The 20819-nt window shown below is 40.4% G+C and overlaps 1 protein-coding gene across 5 annotated transcripts in view; it reads left to right on the top strand.

Annotated features, from left to right (window-relative positions):
* The window catches only part of klhl5 (kelch-like family member 5), a 56790-nt gene extending 38591 nt beyond the window's left edge, over positions 1-18199 (top strand). For all 5 annotated transcript variants that reach the window (XM_056371306.1, XM_056371305.1, XM_056371303.1 and 2 more), the window contains 11 exons: positions 2139-2275; positions 2674-2870; positions 4434-4646; positions 8302-8488; positions 8744-8968; positions 9679-9754; positions 10305-10391; positions 11851-11925; positions 12291-12428; positions 12972-13143; positions 15539-18199. In XM_056371306.1, the coding sequence (XP_056227281.1) occupies positions 2139-2275; positions 2674-2870; positions 4434-4646; positions 8302-8488; positions 8744-8968; positions 9679-9754; positions 10305-10391; positions 11851-11925; positions 12291-12428; positions 12972-13143; positions 15539-15595 (1564 nt within the window). In that variant the 3' untranslated portion in view covers positions 15596-18199. The remainder of the gene's footprint in view (positions 1-2138; positions 2276-2673; positions 2871-4433; positions 4647-8301; positions 8489-8743; positions 8969-9678; positions 9755-10304; positions 10392-11850; positions 11926-12290; positions 12429-12971; positions 13144-15538) is intronic.
* The last annotated feature ends 2620 nt before the right edge of the window (positions 18200-20819 follow it).

The following is a 20819-nucleotide window of genomic DNA, read 5'->3' on the forward strand; positions in this document are numbered from 1 at the left end:
CATCTGTGCTTCAGGCTATCTGTCAAGGTCCCGGTGTCACACTCAGTAATGAGATTATACACATGTACATAACTCATACATATTCAGTACACACACACACACACACGCAAACACGCACACACACATATTCAAGTCAACAAACGACATACAACAGTGAAAGCAGAAAGACCATTTGAACATGTAAAATCTGTTAATATGGGCATCAAACAGAACTTTAATGTGAGCTTGAGCTTGCTCAATTTACTTATCATAAGTCATATTTAGCACTGGACATCAAAAATACTGAACCCTGCAGTACAGGTCTATAGTATATATCCTTCAGGCAGTCATTTACAAAGACATCTCCAAGTGCAAGGGATGAAAAATACTGTACATGAAATATTAAATAACAGTTCCTTTCTGGCTTTTTTAATACCTTGGTGTGTATGTGTGTGTGATGAACTTCATGGTGACATGAAAGGGTAATGGATTGTTGTGGTGGAGAATTAAGTAACAAGTGACCTTAAGATAAAACCTCTCCGTCCTTCATCCGCTTCACTCAACATTACTCCATGTATCTCACTCCATGTATCTTTTTCTCACACTCACTCACCTCTAAATTTTGCATTGACCTTACATTAAACATTTTCCTTTCTCTCTCTCTCTTTCTTTCTTTTTTGTCTGTCCTCCATGAGCTCAGCTGCTGTGACTGACAGATGCAAATTGAATAATCTCCTGTCTGACTGCAGGGACTGGCTTTTGGTCTTTATAGTGCACGCCAGGACTTGATCTGACTGGGACTGTGTCTTCCTTTATATTGTTTTGTGTGGACATTTCTGTGAATTCAAAATAACAAGTCACATGTAAGGAGCCAGGAGATGCGTTACTGCATTGTTAGTATGTTAATGTGCTGGCAAATGGCTGGCAACTCTGTGTACATTTTGCAACAGCTTGGTGTTGTCTTCCAATGTCTTTTCCAAATATCAGTTTAATATCACATAATTCAGAGACCCTCTAATGCGGCGCTGGTTTCAAAGATAAATAACTGTGCTCATGTTAGTCTCTCTTATGTCACAAGTTTTAAAAATCTATTTTAGGTTTTAAAAACGTAATTTTCATTACTTTTAAGGGGAAACATGAGCCACTGCAGTTTGACTGTCAGGCAGTTTAAACGTCTGAGGACAGCAAGCTCTTTATCCTCAATATGCTCAGTGTGTACAAACATCTGGAGATGCCTAAGGCTCATGCAAAGCTTTTGTTTGCACAGCTTTCTTCCACCTCTAATAACATCTCTTCAGAGAGAATATAGATGGTGCGAGTCCCATTCTGATGGGATTTATTTCTTTAGGGGAAATCGGGTGATTTAAATATTACTTGCACTAATGAGCAATTTAATCCTGTCTGGTCTGCATGCATGTAGGATTATTTTAACCTCTACAGTTGTAATAATTACAGTCCATTTACCTACTGTTTTTCAGCCCCTTGTTGCATGGAGAGATAGAAGGCGGAAAATTTTATTTTAACAGAAAAAAATATAGAAATGATGATGATGTGATTTTTGTTGGGTCATGTACCAAACAAACATGTTCCTTTGCATCTGGAGAATTGGATTTGTAGGCCGAGGCGTCTCTGTAGCACCATAACGCTTATTGTGCTAACAATGGACAACAATGTTAAGACACATTTTTACTATGAAATAATTGCAGCACCTGTGATTTTTTAGCAGCTCCTGTGATTTGGATATTGCATTTGGCTGTATTGCAATTGAATTGTGCAACCCTGGTAACAAATGAAAAAATTGAGTTAGAGAGAGGTTCAACCCGAGGCTCCTGTCTGACCTCTGCAGAGATGACCAATCATGGTGTAACATGGGAGTGAATCACCGTTTTCTGGAAATTACAGAAATGGTCTTATCTGATGTTGGAATGGTGTGGGAGAAGATACCAAAGCTATCTGACCAACACACAAACAGGATGATATGGGATGAATGCTGTGCGTTGTCTGGTTGTGTCATCATGTCCATAAAGCCCTTTCCGTCTCCGTTCTGCATCTTTTCCCTGAGAGTCCAGACTCATCCTGTCAGCAAGGTCAGAGTACTCTGTTCTTCAATTAGAGCTGTCCGTCCTCTCTGACTGAAGCCTGACACTCTCCTCTCACAGGCTGGTCCTCTCATCCGTATCGGACTACTTTGCGGCCATGTTCACCAGTGATGTGCGGGAGGCTAAACAGGATGAAGTGAAGATGGAGGGAGTAGACCCTGATGCATTGTGGGTGCTGGTGCAGTATGCATATACAGGTACATACACATGTATGCCTTATTAGTTATTAGTTATTAGTAAGCTGGTTTTGTTTATGGGATTGGAGGTTCTGAATCTGCTATTAATGGCTAACACCTCCAGGAAGCCATCAGCAGAAACCATCATATTTTCCATGCAAACTTAATGCATTAATTTTGGTCTCAGTTGTATGAAAAAATGTATACATTTTTGCGACCATTTGCTTGAATTGATGACGGTGTTATTATTGATCTCAAAATCTTTTAAATTATAAATCTTAGACATTTTTTAATACACAGCCCCTTTTCTGATATCTTGTTTTTCTTTATCTGTCTTCTTCATCCCTTCTCTCTCTCTCCCTCTCTCTCTCTCTCTCTATCTCCCCCCCCCCATCTCTCTATCTCCCTCCCTCGTCCAGGCCGTCTCGAGTTGAGGGAGGACACTATTGAGTCTTTGCTGTCAGCCTCTTGCCTGCTGCAGCTGTCGTCTGTGGTTCAGGCCTGCTGCTCCTTTCTCATGAAGCAGCTCCACCCCTCCAACTGTCTGGGCATCCGCTCCTACGCCGACGCTCAGGGCTGCCATGACCTGCAGAGGGCTGCTCACGCCTACACCATGGTGGGTACACGGCCAGTTTATATCTATACCTCCTGTGCTTGTAGAGCCACCACAAGAAAATGAATGAAAGAGCAGCTTGGAGAAATATAGATCTGAAAATATTGATGTACTGTAGATACAGGTAGACTACAGGTGATATTTAGGTTCTAATGTAAGGAGCTGAATGTAAGAACAATATTCAGGTTTTCGTTCACCTTTCCCTTAAACAACTGTTCTTCTCCATCTCTATCATTCATTTTCCAGCCTTGATGTTATTTTTGGTAACAAATTGGTTCCTCGTTCACAACGCACCACACACCATTACCGCCACGATGGCTGTTTTCAGCAAAGGGTTGCTATGGTGACGATGAAATAGCTCCTTCGACTTGATTATTCTTTTCTTTTCTTGTTCTCTCCTGTCTTTACATGCCTTTTTCTTCACCCAGCCTCCCTCTGTGTGTCTGTCTCTGTCAGTGTCACCGCTCCTCTCTTTCTCTCCCTCTAAGTGGATTATTGTTAAACTTTAATCTGAGGTAATTATGTCATAGAGGTGGCTTTATCTGGGTGTGACTGTCTGCCTGTGTCTGTAACTCATTTACACACACATATTCCCACACACATAAAAACTCAGGATTATGACAGAGCTTCACAAAAGACTGACTTGGTAGAGAGAACTCGAGTGTTTTCAATTCTCTTTTTTTTTATTTTAAAGGTTCTGTTTACGTGGGAAGCAGGTCACGTTTACATGTTTTTATTCCCCTTTTCTAACTTTCCCACAAACAGTAACCTCAAAATAAATAAACAGGTAAAAGATACACACACAAATGAGATATAATATCTGTAATAGCTATGGCAAACTATACAGTCACGCACAATTATCAAGCACAATGTGGGCTATCACTGAGGGCAAGTGTTGTTTCTATATTGGTTAGCATAGAAACACAGAGTATCTAATTTTAGTTTCTACCCCTGAATTCTATCCAAATTCAATCACTACTAGAGCAGAAATGATTAGTTCAACAACAGAAAATTTACATGCAGCAATTTTAATAATTAATTGTAATTAATTGCATGTCTATTTGGATTTCAGACTATTTGCAAGACAAAAACAGCACTTTGAAGATGTCACCTTGTGCTTCATGACGTTTCGACGACATCTGACATTTTAAAGGCCAAATAATTAATTGATTAATTTAGAATATATCGGCAGATTAAACAATATTGAAATGATTGTTAGTTGCAGCCCTTCTCTCTACGTTTCAAACAACCTCCCCATCTTATACCACTGACTCATCTCACCCTTTTTTTTCTCCAGCTTTTCCCATCCATCTTTCTCTGACCTTTAGCAAGCCCTCATTTTCCTCCTTTTTTTTTCTCTTTCCTTGCCTCCTGCCAACCCTTGATCTCCGTCTCCACTCTAAATCCTCCCTATTGTTTTTCCACTTCTCATTCCCCTCTTTCTTGTGCAATACATTATTTATTCATCCTTACTCTTTAAAAACCAATCTGTCCTTACTTCTCTACTCTTACTACGATTTCATCCGTCGTTCTGTTTTACTCTCTCTCTCTCTCTCTGTCCACCAGGATCACTTCTTAGAGGTGGTGGGAGGTCAGGAGTTCCTGCTGCTCCCAGTGGAGGAGATGGAGAGGCTGCTCACTTCTGATGACATCAACGTGCCAGATGAGGAAACCGTGGTAACATCTTTGCTAACATGGGTCCGTCATGACTCTGCCACCCGGCAACGCCACCTGCCTTTGCTGCTGGCTCACATCCGACTGCCACTGCTGCAGCCACAGGTGAGAGCTGTCACATAATGTATTATAACTGTCTTGTTTAATAATATAACTGTCTTTTTTAATAATTATTTAATAGACAGCATTTTCTCTTCCAATAGCAACTCCAAAATCTGAACTGAGCACCGACTCAATATCAGGGCTCTCTTTTCTCAGATTTTAAATCTGTATATCTCACTGTGTCAAACTCATTTTTATGCCGGCGACAAGAGGAGAGGATTTGAAACACTGGATTTTAAAATGACATTGACAAAGAACCAGTATTCATGTGGATGGGTCAGGACATGGCTGAGACCCACTCCACTGCTGTCAGTGAACTGAAACTGATCAGCTGTATTGATCTAGGACATCTTTATTGATAATGATAAGATAGTAATATGGATATGTGGAATAGGTGATAGATGCATTAATAAATAACTATAAATATCTTTACAATTTAAAAGAATGTACAAACTAAAACGATTGTGTACAGTTTTACGTGTCACTACATTATCAGCTGCTCTCTGTTCTGTCTTTTCCATTTTCCAGTATTTTTCCTCTTTTCTCTTTTTCTCTCTCACTCTTGTAAATCAGTTGAATTGGTTATATTGATTCTGTATATTGCTGAGAAGCAGACGGTGAAAAGATAGATTACATTTGCAAGAGCACATTATTTATCTACTGTGATTATGAAGGTGTCATCCATTTTCTTGGCCTGTGGCATCAATCAACACATTTTGAAACTAGAACTTCAACCAAATTCAGTAACTGTTGTTGGAGCTTTGTCAGAGTTGCTCATGTCTTCACATGTTTCGCAGCAAAGTACTAATCAAGAGTTTGTGTCAGTCTTCTTCCTGATGATCTGGCTGTTTTTTATGGTCAAATTTGTCTTGCACTCTCTCCTTCTCTCCCTCTTCCTGGCTCCAATCTGTCTCACTATCCTCTTTAGGCAATTAGAGGGACTATAGCCATTATGCTAACTGTAGATCACAACCATTACTCTGTCAGGTGTGTGCTTGTGTTTGTTCTCTGTGCACATGTGTGTATCTGAGTGTGTGTGCATGTATCTCCATGCTTTTCCTCTTCCACTCTCTCCTCTTTCTAGCAAGTGTAGCAGAGTATCTGACTGGTAATGTGATGCAGAGAGGTTTATATGCTAGGCAGAATCTAGCATATAAACCAGTTACTGCCTAGGGCTTTGGATGCACACACACACACTCACACAAATGCACATTCACACACACGTTTTAAACCTTAATTAAGTGTGATATGTCTCTTAACTGCAGCCAAATTATCTGTTCTCTTCATCTCCCTCATCAGTCATTTCCCTCACTATATATAAAGAAAGTGTAGAGATAAAAGTCCTTTTGTGGCCCTTCCTTCCTCTTTCCATTCTCTCTGCCTGCATCTATACATTTTGTTTTTGCACTGAACACCTCAGATATATGACTTTGCCCTGGTCAGCTGAAATCACAAGTAGCTGTAACATGTAATCAGGGCGAAGATGGATGGCAGAAAGGTAAAGCAGTGGAAGAGTCACAAAGGAGATAGAGCAAAAGCAAAAAACGTAGAACTAAGGGTTTATTCATCTTTTAACAATGTATTACCACCACAATGCTTAACTGACAAATGACTTAACAATCAGCAACCTCATGAGCTGTGACATGCCAATAAAACGACATTGAAACCTCACACAGACAACTGATCAATATTCATCAACCAATTAGCCAGTTCTCTATCTAGGGCACCATGTGATTACTCATCAAGTGGATGTCAATTCACTAGATTAATGCCTTTAATCCCTGCTCCCCATTACCACTGTTACAAACACACAGTGGTCTAATCTTCTCAGAAGAGCATCTGCGGCCGTAAATCGGACAGTGTGTACCAAACAGTTGCATATATACAGGGTAGTAAGGTTCTCAGAAAAGAATTAGTTTGTACAACATGCTGTCCGACTGAAATCCAGTGTGTGTTCCCAGCAGCTACACTTTAACACAGAGTGAAAAGCTGACCATCAAGGAAATATTGGGATAACAGCACATTATATTTTCTCTCCTGGTAGATATTTATAATGTCACACTCGTTTGTACGCAGAAACATTGACAGGAAAAGTTGATAAAAGAATGAGAGAGTTTAAGAGAGAAGTTCAAGCCCTGCTTACTTTCTTACCTTTGACAAGCAATTTTTATGGAAGCAATAACTGCAGCTTAAGTGTGTGTGGGTGTCTTCACTCCAAACTACAAACATCAAACCCATGGTAGTGTTAGAGGAAACATGATGGGATCACTTAAGTCATTAGGATTCATCCTCTGGTCCAGACAGAGAGGTGCTAGCAAGAGCATGTCTTGTAAGGGAAATGAGAGAGGAGTAAGGTATGTTTCTATGTGTATGGGAGTGAGTGTATGCTATAAGTGGACAGAGACCATTTCTGCCTCTTATGTCAAGCGTGAACTGAAACAGAGAGGGCAGCACAACGGTCTCTCCATCCACTGTGAGCTAAAGAGAGGACAGAGAGGAGAAGACGGGACACCTGCAGAACTCAATCTTATCTCACCCTCCACATTCAATCATCACAGCGTGATGGATAAATAGCACAGCAGAGGGCAAACACGGTTTTCTATCTCTGTCCGTCTTTATCACACACACACAAATGAATGCTGAAATAGGGTTCACCCTAATTTGTCCCTCTGTGATTGTATGCAGTGGAAGTGTGGGTTCACCCTGGCGTGTAAGCTGCTTATCCATTTAGCATGCTTGCTTTACGCTCTCCACGTCTGGCTGAGAAAATTGATTTTACATTCAGTGACCAAGTTGAATTATTTTGGCCGAATCTTTCTTTTTTGTGGTAGGGTGGGAATTATGGGGGACAGCACAGACGAAAATGAGAGTGTAAAAATAACTATTTTTTTTCATCATCATATATCCTATATATATATAATATATATATATATATATATATATATATATATTTCTGAACATCTCCACTGACTTCATCACACACAAGGATGCAGGTGTGCACATAGTTGCGAAACTTCAAATGAATTTTATTTTTAAAAAAATCAGGTCTCTCTGGAACTCTACTGCTTTTCATCTATTAACACACACACGTACGCAAACAGTCACAAACACACACCTATCTAAATGTAAATCATGCAATTCTTGCCTTCTTACCCTCAGGGAAAACTTGCTTCTCACGACCCTGCCTCTCTCACTTGCACTCATTTCCTGTGGATATATTTTAAGGAACAGACTGGTGGATTAAAGTGCTTCATAGATGTCGCTATGTATATATGTGTGTGTGTGTGTGTGTGTTTTGTGTGTGTGTTCATAGATGAGGTTAGAGGGTATGGACTAGAAAACTGATGAGAGGTTTGATTAGTTTTCTAGTGTGTCAGATGATCTGTGTGTGTGTGTGTGTGTGTGTGTGTGTGTGTGTGTGTGTGTGTGTGTGAGGGAGCACTAATAGCAGCTGGTCTGATCTGATCTAATCTCTCAATCAATGAGAGAACAGCTTTCTTTCGACCCTCAGACCTCCATAATCAGCGATAACGTTGTAACCCACACTGGCCTACACCCACTGTACACACATACCCTGCATTTGTTTCAGCTGCTTGTTGACAGCAGCTGCCACGTGTCCCTGTGCGTTCATGTGCACATTTCTTTTATGTGTGTGTAGTTCTTGGCAGACCTAGAGTCCAACCCTCTGCTCCGCGACAGTGTGGAGTGCCAGCGGCTGCTGATGGAGGGGATGAAGTATCACCTCTTGCCCCAGCGTCGGCCCCTGCTGCAGAGCCCTCGCACCCGTCCTCGCAAAGCTACTGTAGGGGCCATGTTCGCTGTCGGTGGCATGGACGCTACGAAAGGTATAACGGTCACTAAACTCTACTTAGCCAGTTTATATATGATATGATACACCTAGCAATAATCCAGTGCAGTCTAATAAAAAGTCCTGCGATAAATCCTCCTTTCATGAAGGTTATAATGTTCATTTTTTGTTCTAGAGAGATTAAACAGTGCGTCACACTGCAGCCGCCAGAATTACCGTACAGTTGAATCAAACCTCTAAATTAGAGAGCAGCATAATCCCCCTTCACTTTACATGTTCATGTGTTTTCCAGGTGCTACCAGTATTGAGCAGTACTGTCTGCGGCGGGACACGTGGCGGCAGGTAGCCACCATGAGTGGACGGAGACTTCAGTTTGGTGTAGCTGTCCTTGACGGCCGTCTCTATGTGGTGGGGGGCCGAGACGGACTCAAGACCCTCAACACTGTGGAGTGTTACAACCCGCACAGCAAAACCTGGAGCGTCATGCCTCCCATGTCCACACACAGGCATGGCTTAGGTGAGCACCTTGGTTAGAGCACAAATGTGATTTACATACAATGTGAAATTGTCTTGGAAAGGTCAGCCCCAAATTTATTAAATTAGTTTTAGTATCAGTTCTGGCTGGTAATAGGGAAGAAATTTGTAAGAGGATTGATTAAGGTATTTGAATTTTGAGCATGGCATTATGTAAGTACAATTTTAGAGACAAATACACAGTTACTTGATTTTTTGTGATATTTTATTCATCCCTGCTAGAAAATATATTTTTTCACAATTAATTCAGAGGTTATTTTCAGCAACGGAACAGCACCTCACCAGCAGATAATAAGTGATTCAATGTCATGCTCAAGGACACTTCATCAGAGTGGATTTAACCTGTGTATCTTGTATTAAGGACTGTCTCCCCTCTCATTGTGAAGCCGACTATTCCAATGACAACATTTGACGAAGCATGCTGTGCTGGTGCTTCATTGTTTTTTATAAATGTGTGCATGTGTGTGAAAGGAGGCAGGGATTCAAACACACATCTGGCAGCACAGATGTTCTGGCATATAAATCCCTTGAGTATGGAAGTGTCAACATGCTGCTAACTCCGCATGCTTAATGCCCTGGGTGTGGCTGCACACACAATAAAAACTCACACCCCTTATCCTATACGTGTCCGAGCTGATATTGTTTTGGTAAGCTGCCATGAGTTAATCATGTACATGTGTTTGTGTATTGCAGGTGTAGCTGTCCTAGAGGGACCCATGTACGCGGTAGGAGGACATGATGGCTGGAGCTACCTCAGCACAGTGGAAAGGTGAGAGGATATTTCCCACAGCTGGAGAAAAGGAGACACCGTTTTGAGAAGGAAATGTTGCTGCTAAATGGTGCAGCTGCGAAAATGCAATCTCTTAACCCCAGTGGATACTGTATTTTATCATTTATTTGAAAATCTGTAGAGGTTCAGGTTACCCATGCTCCATAACAGGGCTTTAACTAATGATTATTTTCATTATTGATAAATGTGTCAATGGCTTTCCCAATTAATCTGTTTTTTTTGTATCATGTCAGAAAATAGTTTTCCAGAGTTTAAGGTGACGTCTTAAACGTGTCTTGTTTTGTCCGACCAAAAGACAAAAGATCCAAGATATTCAGTTTACAGTTGCAGAAAACTAAGGAAACCAACTAATATTCACATGGATCCAGATAAATTTGGCTTTTTTTCTCAAAGAATTACCCAAAACAATTAATCAATTATCAAAATAGTTGCAAATTAATTTTTGTCAATTTACTAATGGATCAATAGACTAATTGTAACTGTTCTACTCCACAGCAAGATTGAGAAATTGTTTTACTCTTTTTACTAGGTGGGACCCCCAAGCCCGACAGTGGAGCTTTGTTGCAAGTATGGCTACACCCAGAAGCACTGTGGGAGTAGCTGTACTCAATGGCAAGTAAGTGAGCATACAAGTTCACATACGTATAGCTTCATGAATCGACACTACATCCAAGTTAAAGATACATTTTTAGTGCATTACCTGAAGCACCGAAACACCCTAAGTTTTTTTTATGATGTCTTGCTTTTCTTCATATGCTAAATCCATTTACTGTGATCCACTCTGGACAAAAGCAATTGCCAAATTAATGTCAGTTAATGTTGCGTATACTGTATATTCTACAAGAATTACTGTATTCAGACAGAGCATAATTTTTACTGTATAACTGTACCAATATAGATTCTGTGCAACCTTGTGTCTCATTATAGTACATTGCCACTGTATGCCATAAAAATAGCAAATCAATAGACAAAATCCAGTGCATCTAGCTAAAACTAGTACAGCAGTGCTATATTAAATTCTCCCATCATGTACATTATATTGTTCAATTTGTGTTGAAACTGTATTGAAAGGTGTTGATTCATCTTTGTGGTCATCTTGGAGGCTGCAGTTTGTGGTACTGCATTACACTAACAGGTGTTTATATTATTTTGTCTATCCAATTTATATCATTGAGGATAGGCTAAATAACAAAAACAACTTTCTGAATAATGTAATAATGGTGCTAAACAAAGCACCACAAACTGCAGGCTCCTCAATTATCATACAGTTGAATTAACATCTCTCTAAAACCATTTCAATAAAACTGAAAATAACAACCTTCATGAGGCAGGTTGCAGGACTACATTAGCTTTAGCTAAGTGTACCTAATAAACTGTTAACTGAGTGTATTAATAGTGGGATTTGATACATTCATGGCTTGAATCTCCTCATTTGCCCCAGAATTCTCCTGCAGCCGACAGTAGTTATTAAAATCGCAATATTGTGCCGTTGTTTTTATTATTTTTGTGCCTCAGAGAGACAGTACAGAGAAATGCTTTATAGATGCTAATTAATACAGAAACAACTGGTTTGTGTTATCCATGCCCAGCAGTCGTGAGTGTGCATGGCTGCGTGTGTTTGTGGGTGTGCATGTATGTGTTGTGTATTCTCAGGGCGCTTTGCCTGATGGAGCTCATTACTTGCTCGACTGGTTCTGATGTACTTTTTTTCTTCACCCTCCCAACTCCATATCCATGGATGTGTGCACACATACACAGACACGCACACACACACACACACACACACACACACACACACACACACACACACACACACACTGAGTGACTGCTTGGGGTTGTGATGCCCCAAGAGTGTTGGCTGATTGATTTTTCTCACCTCACTTTGTCCCCCAAAAATCCTGGGCAACACACACACACACACACCACACACACACACACACAATACACCTTTTTACCATCTGTGTAAGTGTCACTAAATTGAAAAGGGAGTCCAGAAATGTGTGTGGTGTTTTGTGTGGCAGGTGTTTTTTTGTATGTGTGTCCATAGAGATAACACCATCTTCTGTCTTCCTCAGGTTGTATGCAGTAGGAGGTCGTGATGGCTCATCCTGCCTGCGTTCAGTGGAGTGTTTCGACCCCCACACCAACAGGTCAGAGACAAGGGACTTCATTTGACCAGAATTAATTGCCGTCTCCTGCTTTATTTCCTGTCTGCTGTTCTTACTAGTGAACTGCCTCTGTGCTTTTAAGGTTATTTACCCACAGATCAAAGGAGACAGCTAACCCTCTCAGGACGTTAGAATAGACCACATTCAAACAACTTCTGTTTATCGAGTGCACTCATTATGGGCTCCACTTGAGCAGCTGAGAGGAGGTTCTCATTGGTGCCTGGAAAATAATCTTTTAAAAAAAAAGCACATTTTGGAGGATTTTGAGCTGGTCCATTTGTGAGGTTTTCCTCAGTGTTGGAGAAAGTGTGAAAGTTGGTTCTGAGATTCACAACCTCTGTCTACAGGTGGAGTGGTTGTGCTCCTATGGCTAAAAGACGTGGAGGTGTGGGTGTGGCCACATGGCACGGCTTCTTGTATGCCATCGGAGGTCACGATGCTCCGGCCTCATCCTTGGCATCTCGGTTGAGTGACTGTGTGGAGAGGTGAGTCAACATTTATGCATGTATGTGTTTATTAACGTTTGATTAAGGAGGTGTAACAGATGTATCACATATATATGTGTTTGAAATGTGAAATTTACAGTGCACAATTTACTGTGTGTTGTAATGATATGTATAAGATTTTTGTGTGATTTGTGTTGTAGTTTATATGTCTTTTGGACAAAGGCTGTTTCTGTTTTTGAAGTTCCTATATATAAAATCGGAGTAATTAGATTGTCGACCTGTAGGTAGGAGTTAGCAGCGAACATTGCTGTCTGTCATTTTTGATATTACCACTTGGGGACACCAAAGTCCAGAGGAATAGTTCAGCGTTTTTGTTAAATATGCTTACTCACTCTCGTGCCAAATACCACTCTGTCAGTATTACGACTGGAAACGGCTAGCCTGGCTCTGGCCAAAGTCCAAAAAATGCACCAACCTGCACCTCCTCAAGCACACTGATTAACACGCTGTATGTTGCTTTAATGTGTTAATGTGTTGTGTGTGAACCCATGTAAATGTTTGTGTGTGTGTGTATGTATACAGGTATGACCCTCAGACAGATGTGTGGACGGCAGTAGCCCCCATGAGCATCAGCAGAGATGCTGTTGGTGTTTGTCTCCTTGGCGACCGTCTCTATGCTGTGGGCGGTTATGACGGTCAGGTGTATCTCAATACTGTGGAAGCTTACGACCCTCAGACAAATGAGTGGACACAGGTAAACACTCACACACAAATAAATACAATGGCACATACACATACACATGCACATGCAAGCACACATACACACACACACACACACATAAACACACACACACACACACACACACACTATTTATATATCTAGAAGCATGGAGTCTGGGCAGTTTCTGCAATAAGCCTTTATTCTCATATAGACAGATTTAGATGTTTGCACTTATATATACACTGATACTTAAATTCAATAAATACAAAAAATCATGATGTACACTAATAGAATTGTTATATAAACACAGTCACAGTTTGACCTTGCATGTATATATTATATTGTCCTTGTGGCTGCAGCAGTAGGAGATAGAGGGGACCATTTCAAAGTTGAACGATCTCATTCGGCTGAAGTCTATCACACTTCAGTTTATACTCCATCTCCTGCACAGTCTCAGAGGATTTCCAACCAAAGTCGCTGGAAATCTGCCATTTCACAGAAATGCACCATGCTGAGAACAAGAGGGGTGTAGGTGGGCGGATACAGAATACAGGGAACATTCAAACTTGCACAGAGGGATGAGGACAAACTGAGATGTGAGGGACATGTTGAGACCATTAAATGTGTCCTTTGTTCATTGTCAAAAACTGAAACAAACAAACAAACAGATGTGTTGTCTATCCTGTCCAAGTGGCATCACTCCCTCTGCCTGCTTTAGCACAAATCTGTCAATCTTTTTTACTTCCAAGACACATAACATTGGTGGTGAGTGTATGTTTAAAATTAGGTGACTGACAGCTCGAACTGTCTGTGTAGAAGCTGCGGATACGAAACAAAACAAGGCAAACAACCTCAAAAGACACGAGTGATTCACTTAGGACAAAAATAATTTGGTGCCTCCTCTATAAATCCTCACATTCTGGTTCACATCGGTGCCTGTGGATGGATGCACAATGTTGTTGTTTTGAGAGAAGACAAGACAAAACATATCATTAAGTCTTAGAGACTTGTGGTTCTCAATCGCCTCCAAGAGGTGGCAAGATAAGTCTGAGTGGTCACAACATGATGCAAAGCAGGAATAGCATATTTCTGCTACACTTTCTTGTGAATATCTGAATAATTTCACTTATCTTGGCCTCGAAAAGAAATTCAAATGAAACAATCTGAGAAGGAAGAATTACTCTTTTACTCTGAAGTTAAACTGCTCACAACCCATGAACATTTGCAGTCTGTGACGAGGGGTCACAACTAGATGTAACTTTGTTTTAGTGGTCCACAAGCCAAAAAGGTTAGGAGCCACTGGTATAGACCAGGGATTTCCAAAGCATACCCCACCCTCTATCCCTCACCTCAGCAACCACTGCCCTCCCACACCCCTCCCTATAATATATATATAAAATATAAATATAATGTTGCCATACTACTACTACAGAACCCCACCTTTGCTATGTGTGGTGTAATTCGTCAGGAGGCCTCAGTTGCCTTCAGGTTCACCTTGCTAAACTTCTCCACCATTCTCTTCTGTTGTTGCGATTCCTCCAGTCTGTGTGGTGCAGGTCACATTTTGTAATTAGTTTACACTTTTTTTTATACAACCACACACTGAACCCACAGTGAGTCACTTGAGACAAGGTAAAAACCAGCTCAAGGTCCCATTCATCAGATTTCCAAAATTTGGTTTAGCTCTTATAGTTTCAGGCTGCAATGATGTTGGTATCAAATTGCCTCATTTTGCCACTTCAAGTTCCCTTAATTTCCTCTACAAGCTGTGTCACTGCAGCTGCTGACTGTGTTGGTAATTGGCCCAAATTAGCAGAACAAAAACTACAGTATCTTCCAGCTGTCAGAATATCGACATGCCCCTGTCACTCACACCTCACATAGTATTGTATTTCTGAAATGGCAACATTTGAGGAACAAAGGCAAGACAAGGCACATATATTTGTATAGCTCATGTCATTCACAAATACAATTCAAACTGCTTCACATAATTCATTAAAAACTGCAAAAATTACAGTTTAAACCCGGTTTTCTGACAGTGAAGAGACATTTGTTTGTTTTCTCGCTGCAGCTTTCTGGGTCTGGGTGGGTTTTTGGGGGAGATTTGAGAAAAGACCATTACAGTGATCTAAACTACTGGAAATGAAAGCATGGGTTAGTCTCTCTAAATCCTGCCTGGATATAAATCCTCAGAGTTTTACTACTGTTTTTAATGTGGTCAAACCTGGTTTTTAGAGAGCAGATAAAAAACTAATTTCAACATAGCAGTATCTGATAAGTTAAAAAAGATATCACATCCACAAACATTGTAGAAATTTCCTAACTCCAATGTAATCCTCCAATGCAAGAGGAAACATTACTTTATTCAGTTTTCTATAGTTTTACCTGTTAATTTCCAGCTTTGACTGAGAGGTTTTTTTTCTTTCAGGTTGCACCTCTGTGTCTGGGCAGGGCAGGAGCATGTGTGGTGGCTGTCAGACTGTGAAAACAAAAACACAAACGGTTGATGGTTGATGGACTGTATTTGATGTGGTCCCTCCTCTTTGCTACCACACTGACATGGTGGCTTTTACCAAGAGATCCATCTGCCTACACCAGGAAAAAAAAAGAGGCTGATTACCCAACACTTCAGGTTTTACACTTCGGCAAAGTCAAGTTTTACACTCTTTGAAGACTGCCAATGATTAATTTTAATGTTAAGGTTAGGGTCAGGGCTGAGTCCTGGTTTCTGATGAAGTTTTCATATTTGAACAACTTGATAACATCTGCCCCAGAAGTGAACTGCCACCGACACCCACAATGAAGAGGGATCTGCAGTGTTTATCTGAGCATGGCAGAACAGCTGTCTCCCAGCATTTTTTTTTCTTACCAATTATTTTGTTCCTGTAGACACACACACACACACACACACACACAGACACACACACACACACACACACACACACAGACAGACACACAAACCTCCGCGGTTGCTTTCAGCTTCCATTTCTGCTGACAGAAAGGTGAGAGAGACAGAGAGCTTGTCAAGACATGTTGAGATGCCTCATCATTTTACACTCTTGGTTTTCCTAACAATATCTGATTGTGTGTATTGATGCTATTTTAATATATTCCCTATTATTTTTATGCTGCAGTTGGCGAGTGCTCTTCTCCTTTTTCTTTCCCTCTCTTCTCTGCTGACAGATCAAAGAAAGACTTTTGACATAATCAGCACAACCTTATGAACAGTTATACTGTAAGGAACTGTGAGCCTCTTTAGTCTTTTCAGTCAAAAACATATCGTTATGCTTTATGTAATAGTTCTGTGTGTATGTCTTCCATGTTGCATCAGCTTACATCTGAAGCATACAGTATACTTTGATATGCGATTTATTGTAGCTTTTTTACAAGCTACACTGGCAAATTATCCAACGGTTTGCTTTTTATTCCGGTTTTTTGAATGTAATTCTGAAATTTTTCACATAATTGAGGTACATTAAGTTCTGTTTTTGGTGTTGTTAATGATAATAACACTGTGGCCCTTTGTTGATCCCTGTGTGGAAATTTTGTTTTCAATTTCCAGCAGAGCACAGGGTCAGCTATCTACAGACTTGATTATATACAGGGTCAGTTGAGCTTTTCTGCTTGCCAGCTACCTACTTTTTCTCCACTGTAGTTTCTTCAGTGTGTGTTTGTGTGTGTGTGTGTGTGTGTGTGTGTGTGTGTGTGTGTGTGTGTGTGTGTGTGTGTGTGTGTGTGTACATGTGTTCGGGTGTTCAGAGATTGCACGGAGTATATTTTTATCTCAAATGAGAATCTTCCCCCTTCCCCTCTCCACATTTTCAATTCCCTGCTGCTTTCTCCTCATCCCCATTTTCCCATTTCATCACTGCACACACACACACACACACACACACACACACATACACATACACACACACTCAAGCGCAAACAAAAACATGCACCACTACATTTTAGAGCAGAATTGGATACCTTGACAAAATGAAGAACAGACGATATAATGAGAGCATGAATTTAATAACGTAGATTCGGCTGGTGCTGACGTTTTGTTTGATGTTGACTTCAAAGTGTTATTAGATTTGACGCAGCTGCAAACAAAGCATGAGACACAAGCTGAAAATGAATCCTATGAAACAACCTTGTGTGCTCATATTTGTGGACTTGTTTAAGTGAACTTACATGACAATAAATTTCTTCGATACGAAGATTCTGACTGCAGGTTCATGCTGTACATGTCATTTGTGTTGGTTATTAAGCTCAATCTGCTGCTGTGTGTGTGTTTGTGTCTGTCTAGTGTACAGAAAGCTAACTCCTGACACTGAGAGGCAAAGCAGGCATCCTGTCTGAACTGACAGATCTAGAGCTAATGTAGCCCCCAGGATGCACTTCACACACATGCGCGCACACACACACACACACATGCGCGCACACACACACACACACACACACACATACACACACACACTTTCACCACACAGCTGAAAGCCAAGTGCCCCAGGAGTCAGAGAAAATTGAAAAGCCTCCCAAATTTGCCGGCATGACATCTAAAAAGCAGAGACGGGCAAGCTAGAAATCCCCCACAGCTGAGCTGATGTTTATTCAAGCCTAATGCAGTGCTGCATTATTCTATTTTCTTCCCCTTCAGACCTGCCCGCTGTTTATTTAGAGAGTAATTCTCTTAAGATCACACCAGAAGAAGTGTGTCACCTCCACTGTGTAGATGTTGTCAGAGAGTTTGATTTCAGTCAGAGGTTAAAAATAAAGACATTCCAAATCAAGGTATATATATATATATAAGTATATTATGTACATAAAAAAATGTAAAATCTGTATGTTATGCTGTATATTATACAGTGGCCACTAAATATACCATGTGTAACTGTGTATTTCTTTTTGTACCATGAATTCAGATGAAGAAGAGGTGTAATAAAATGAGGGTTGGTGAGAAATGGTACAGCTGCTCATCTCCTCTTTTTGTACCAGAATATTTCACCTGCTCTTTTACAGTATAAATTATGTATGTACAATATATGCTGCTGTAAATTGCTGTTATTGGTCTTTTATACATTAAAGTCAAGATGTGATTTAACTTTCGTTTCTGTTTTTTCCTGTGTTAAATACTAATGGGCGACACTTTTAACAATAACAGCTAAATCATGTTTATGGAGCAGATGTCTCTGCAAGCCGCTTACATTTGTCACAATCACTATAAACGCTGTTATGGTATAAATTTCAATGTTTATATGTGGCTCTTATCTCTAACAGCATCCCCCATCAGAGCAGCCCTAGCAATGGCCATTGCAGTTCAAAGGTTTCTGTTCTGAATCCATTTTCTAGGCCTGGAGGTTAATATGAATCCTCATTACTTTTGAGTGTGGATACTCTAAGTTAAAAGCTGCAGCCTGAGCCAGAGACACTGCAGCAGGTTGAAGTGTTTGCCGACTGAAACTGTGTGAGGAAGAGGAATGCTCATAATTTGCAGATACTTTAACCCCGGGACAGCAGCCAGTAGCCAACTGATTCACTCTGTTATTTATTGCGGGGGAAGCTTTAAATCATAACCAGTACCCGGTGGCACTGAGAAATGATGCCTGCGACCTTGTCTTGCCACCTTAACAGCACCTGAGTGCATTACGCTTGACAGGAACAAGAGGCACACAGAAAGTGCTGGACTGTCTGACTCCACATGCTCAACATCTAAATGTAGAAATAACCTGCAAACAGACATGCAGCTGGATATTTCTGGGGAAACTAGACTTCATAAGATTGTCATAAGAAACATAGAGCCTTGGGTTTCAATATGTCACAGTATAAACATATTGCTTCAATGAAGAACTGGAAGGCAGTGTTACAGAATATATATGTGATACTGTCACTCTGTGCAGAATAAGATGATATGGTTTTTTTTTTCAACCTTATAGCTTCAGGGGAAATAAAGGGAAACTGTCTTTTCAAGAGTTTTATTTTGTTCTTTCTGAGGTCTGTATGTCACCTTTGAGAGAGAAAATACATGATTCCACTTTGTTGTATTAACACATCTGAGAATATAATAAGTATTGAAAATAGTAGCTGACAAAACAAGTAGTTGCTGTTTAGGAGCTTTTTACACATCACAATCTTCCTCAGCAGATTAAATTTGAATATCTACAGTGACTTCAATGACAACTGGGAAAACACCATCTGCTGAAGAAGGTATTGTGAAATGATCGAGAGCTCCAGAACAGCTACTTCTGTTTGTCCTGTAGGAATAGCTGGCAGTCCTACTGGAATTACCCAACTCATACTTTACAAAATACCCTATAAAATTTGGGACTAAACAGGATCAGATATAACTAGATGGAAACTCAGAAAGGGCAGAAAGTCTGAATGGTTCTTCCTTGGCCAATGCTCCATCCCTCCACCAAGTTCAGTACTGCTAACATAATCCTGCACACACTCGGGTGAAAACATAACCTCCTTAGCAGAGGTCAGTATAAAGATTCCCTGCACATGTGACTGTCTGTTCTGAAAATGTCCATCAGGACTATTTGTAACACCTTCAACATTCCTTCAAAATTCCTACGATACAGAAATATTTTCCTGTGGATTTTTTTGTAAATAAAAATCAAGGAGAAGACAACATCCGAAGCTAATTTCCTTTGGCACACGAGGTTTGACCTCAGCACAGTTTACAGGGGCAGGAAAATGTGTGTACATACAGTAAATCACAGACTTTCCAGAATTCACTGCAGGAATACAAGATTACTGTATTAGACTGATTTCATTTCTTTTTTGTTATTGAGGAGTGTAGTAGCCTACTTCATTTTAAAATGTGCCACTGCAAAAACATTCAGCTGCTCTACTCACTTGGGCTTTATTGTCTCACTGGCAAAAACATTTCACAACATTCATTTTTCATCAGTTTTTTTTTTTCCTCTCTCTGCTCTAATTTTACCATTTTGCTTGGAAATCATACAGCTGCTCCCTTCAGTGCATCTTAATGAGGTCTGAGTCAGCAGGGTGTATTCTGCTAAGGCATGCCGGAGCACAGTGAGGAATATCTGTGTCACACAGCTGGCATTTCATCCCAGGTCCCAGGTTTGTACAGGAAAAATAACCTGTCATCCTCCCATCAATAGAATAGAACAGAAGGTGCTGTGTCACCCTGTGCTGTGTTTTCCCCAGCCTTTCGTCAATAATGAAAAAACGGAAGAGAAGGAGCAGCTGACCTTGATTTATTTCAGATGAACAGCCTGTTCACTGTTGAGTCACAAAGGCTGAAAATGCTGTTTGCGTTTTTTTAAAAGAGCATCACTGATTGCTTGTAGGACAACGGAAAAAATAAGATGGGACAGGGCAGATGTTGGGAAAACTGTGACAGTGGAAAAGAAAGTCAAGGATTGTACAAGGCTGCCGCCAACTGGATCTGTGGTGGAAGCACAACGATATTTACAGTGATGCTGTTTGTGTGACCTTGTTTGTTTGTTTGTTTTACCTTATGTCCTTATCTCTGCGAAATGGCTGCCATTTAAGCCTTGTCATTCGTTTAGATGATTAGTAACATTGTGCTAACGCTTTGTTTTCAGATCTGAAAACAAGTAACGTGTAACATAACATAGAACAAAGAATTGTCATGAAAAAAGCACTACTTTGTGTGACTGTGTCAGCCTAAACTGTGGGAAACGCAAATAAGCACATTTGAATTTACTGATATAAATTCTGGTGATTGT

This window comes from Seriola aureovittata, chromosome 3, assembly GCF_021018895.1.
Source record: "Seriola aureovittata isolate HTS-2021-v1 ecotype China chromosome 3, ASM2101889v1, whole genome shotgun sequence".
NCBI lineage: Eukaryota > Metazoa > Chordata > Actinopteri > Carangiformes > Carangidae > Seriola > Seriola aureovittata.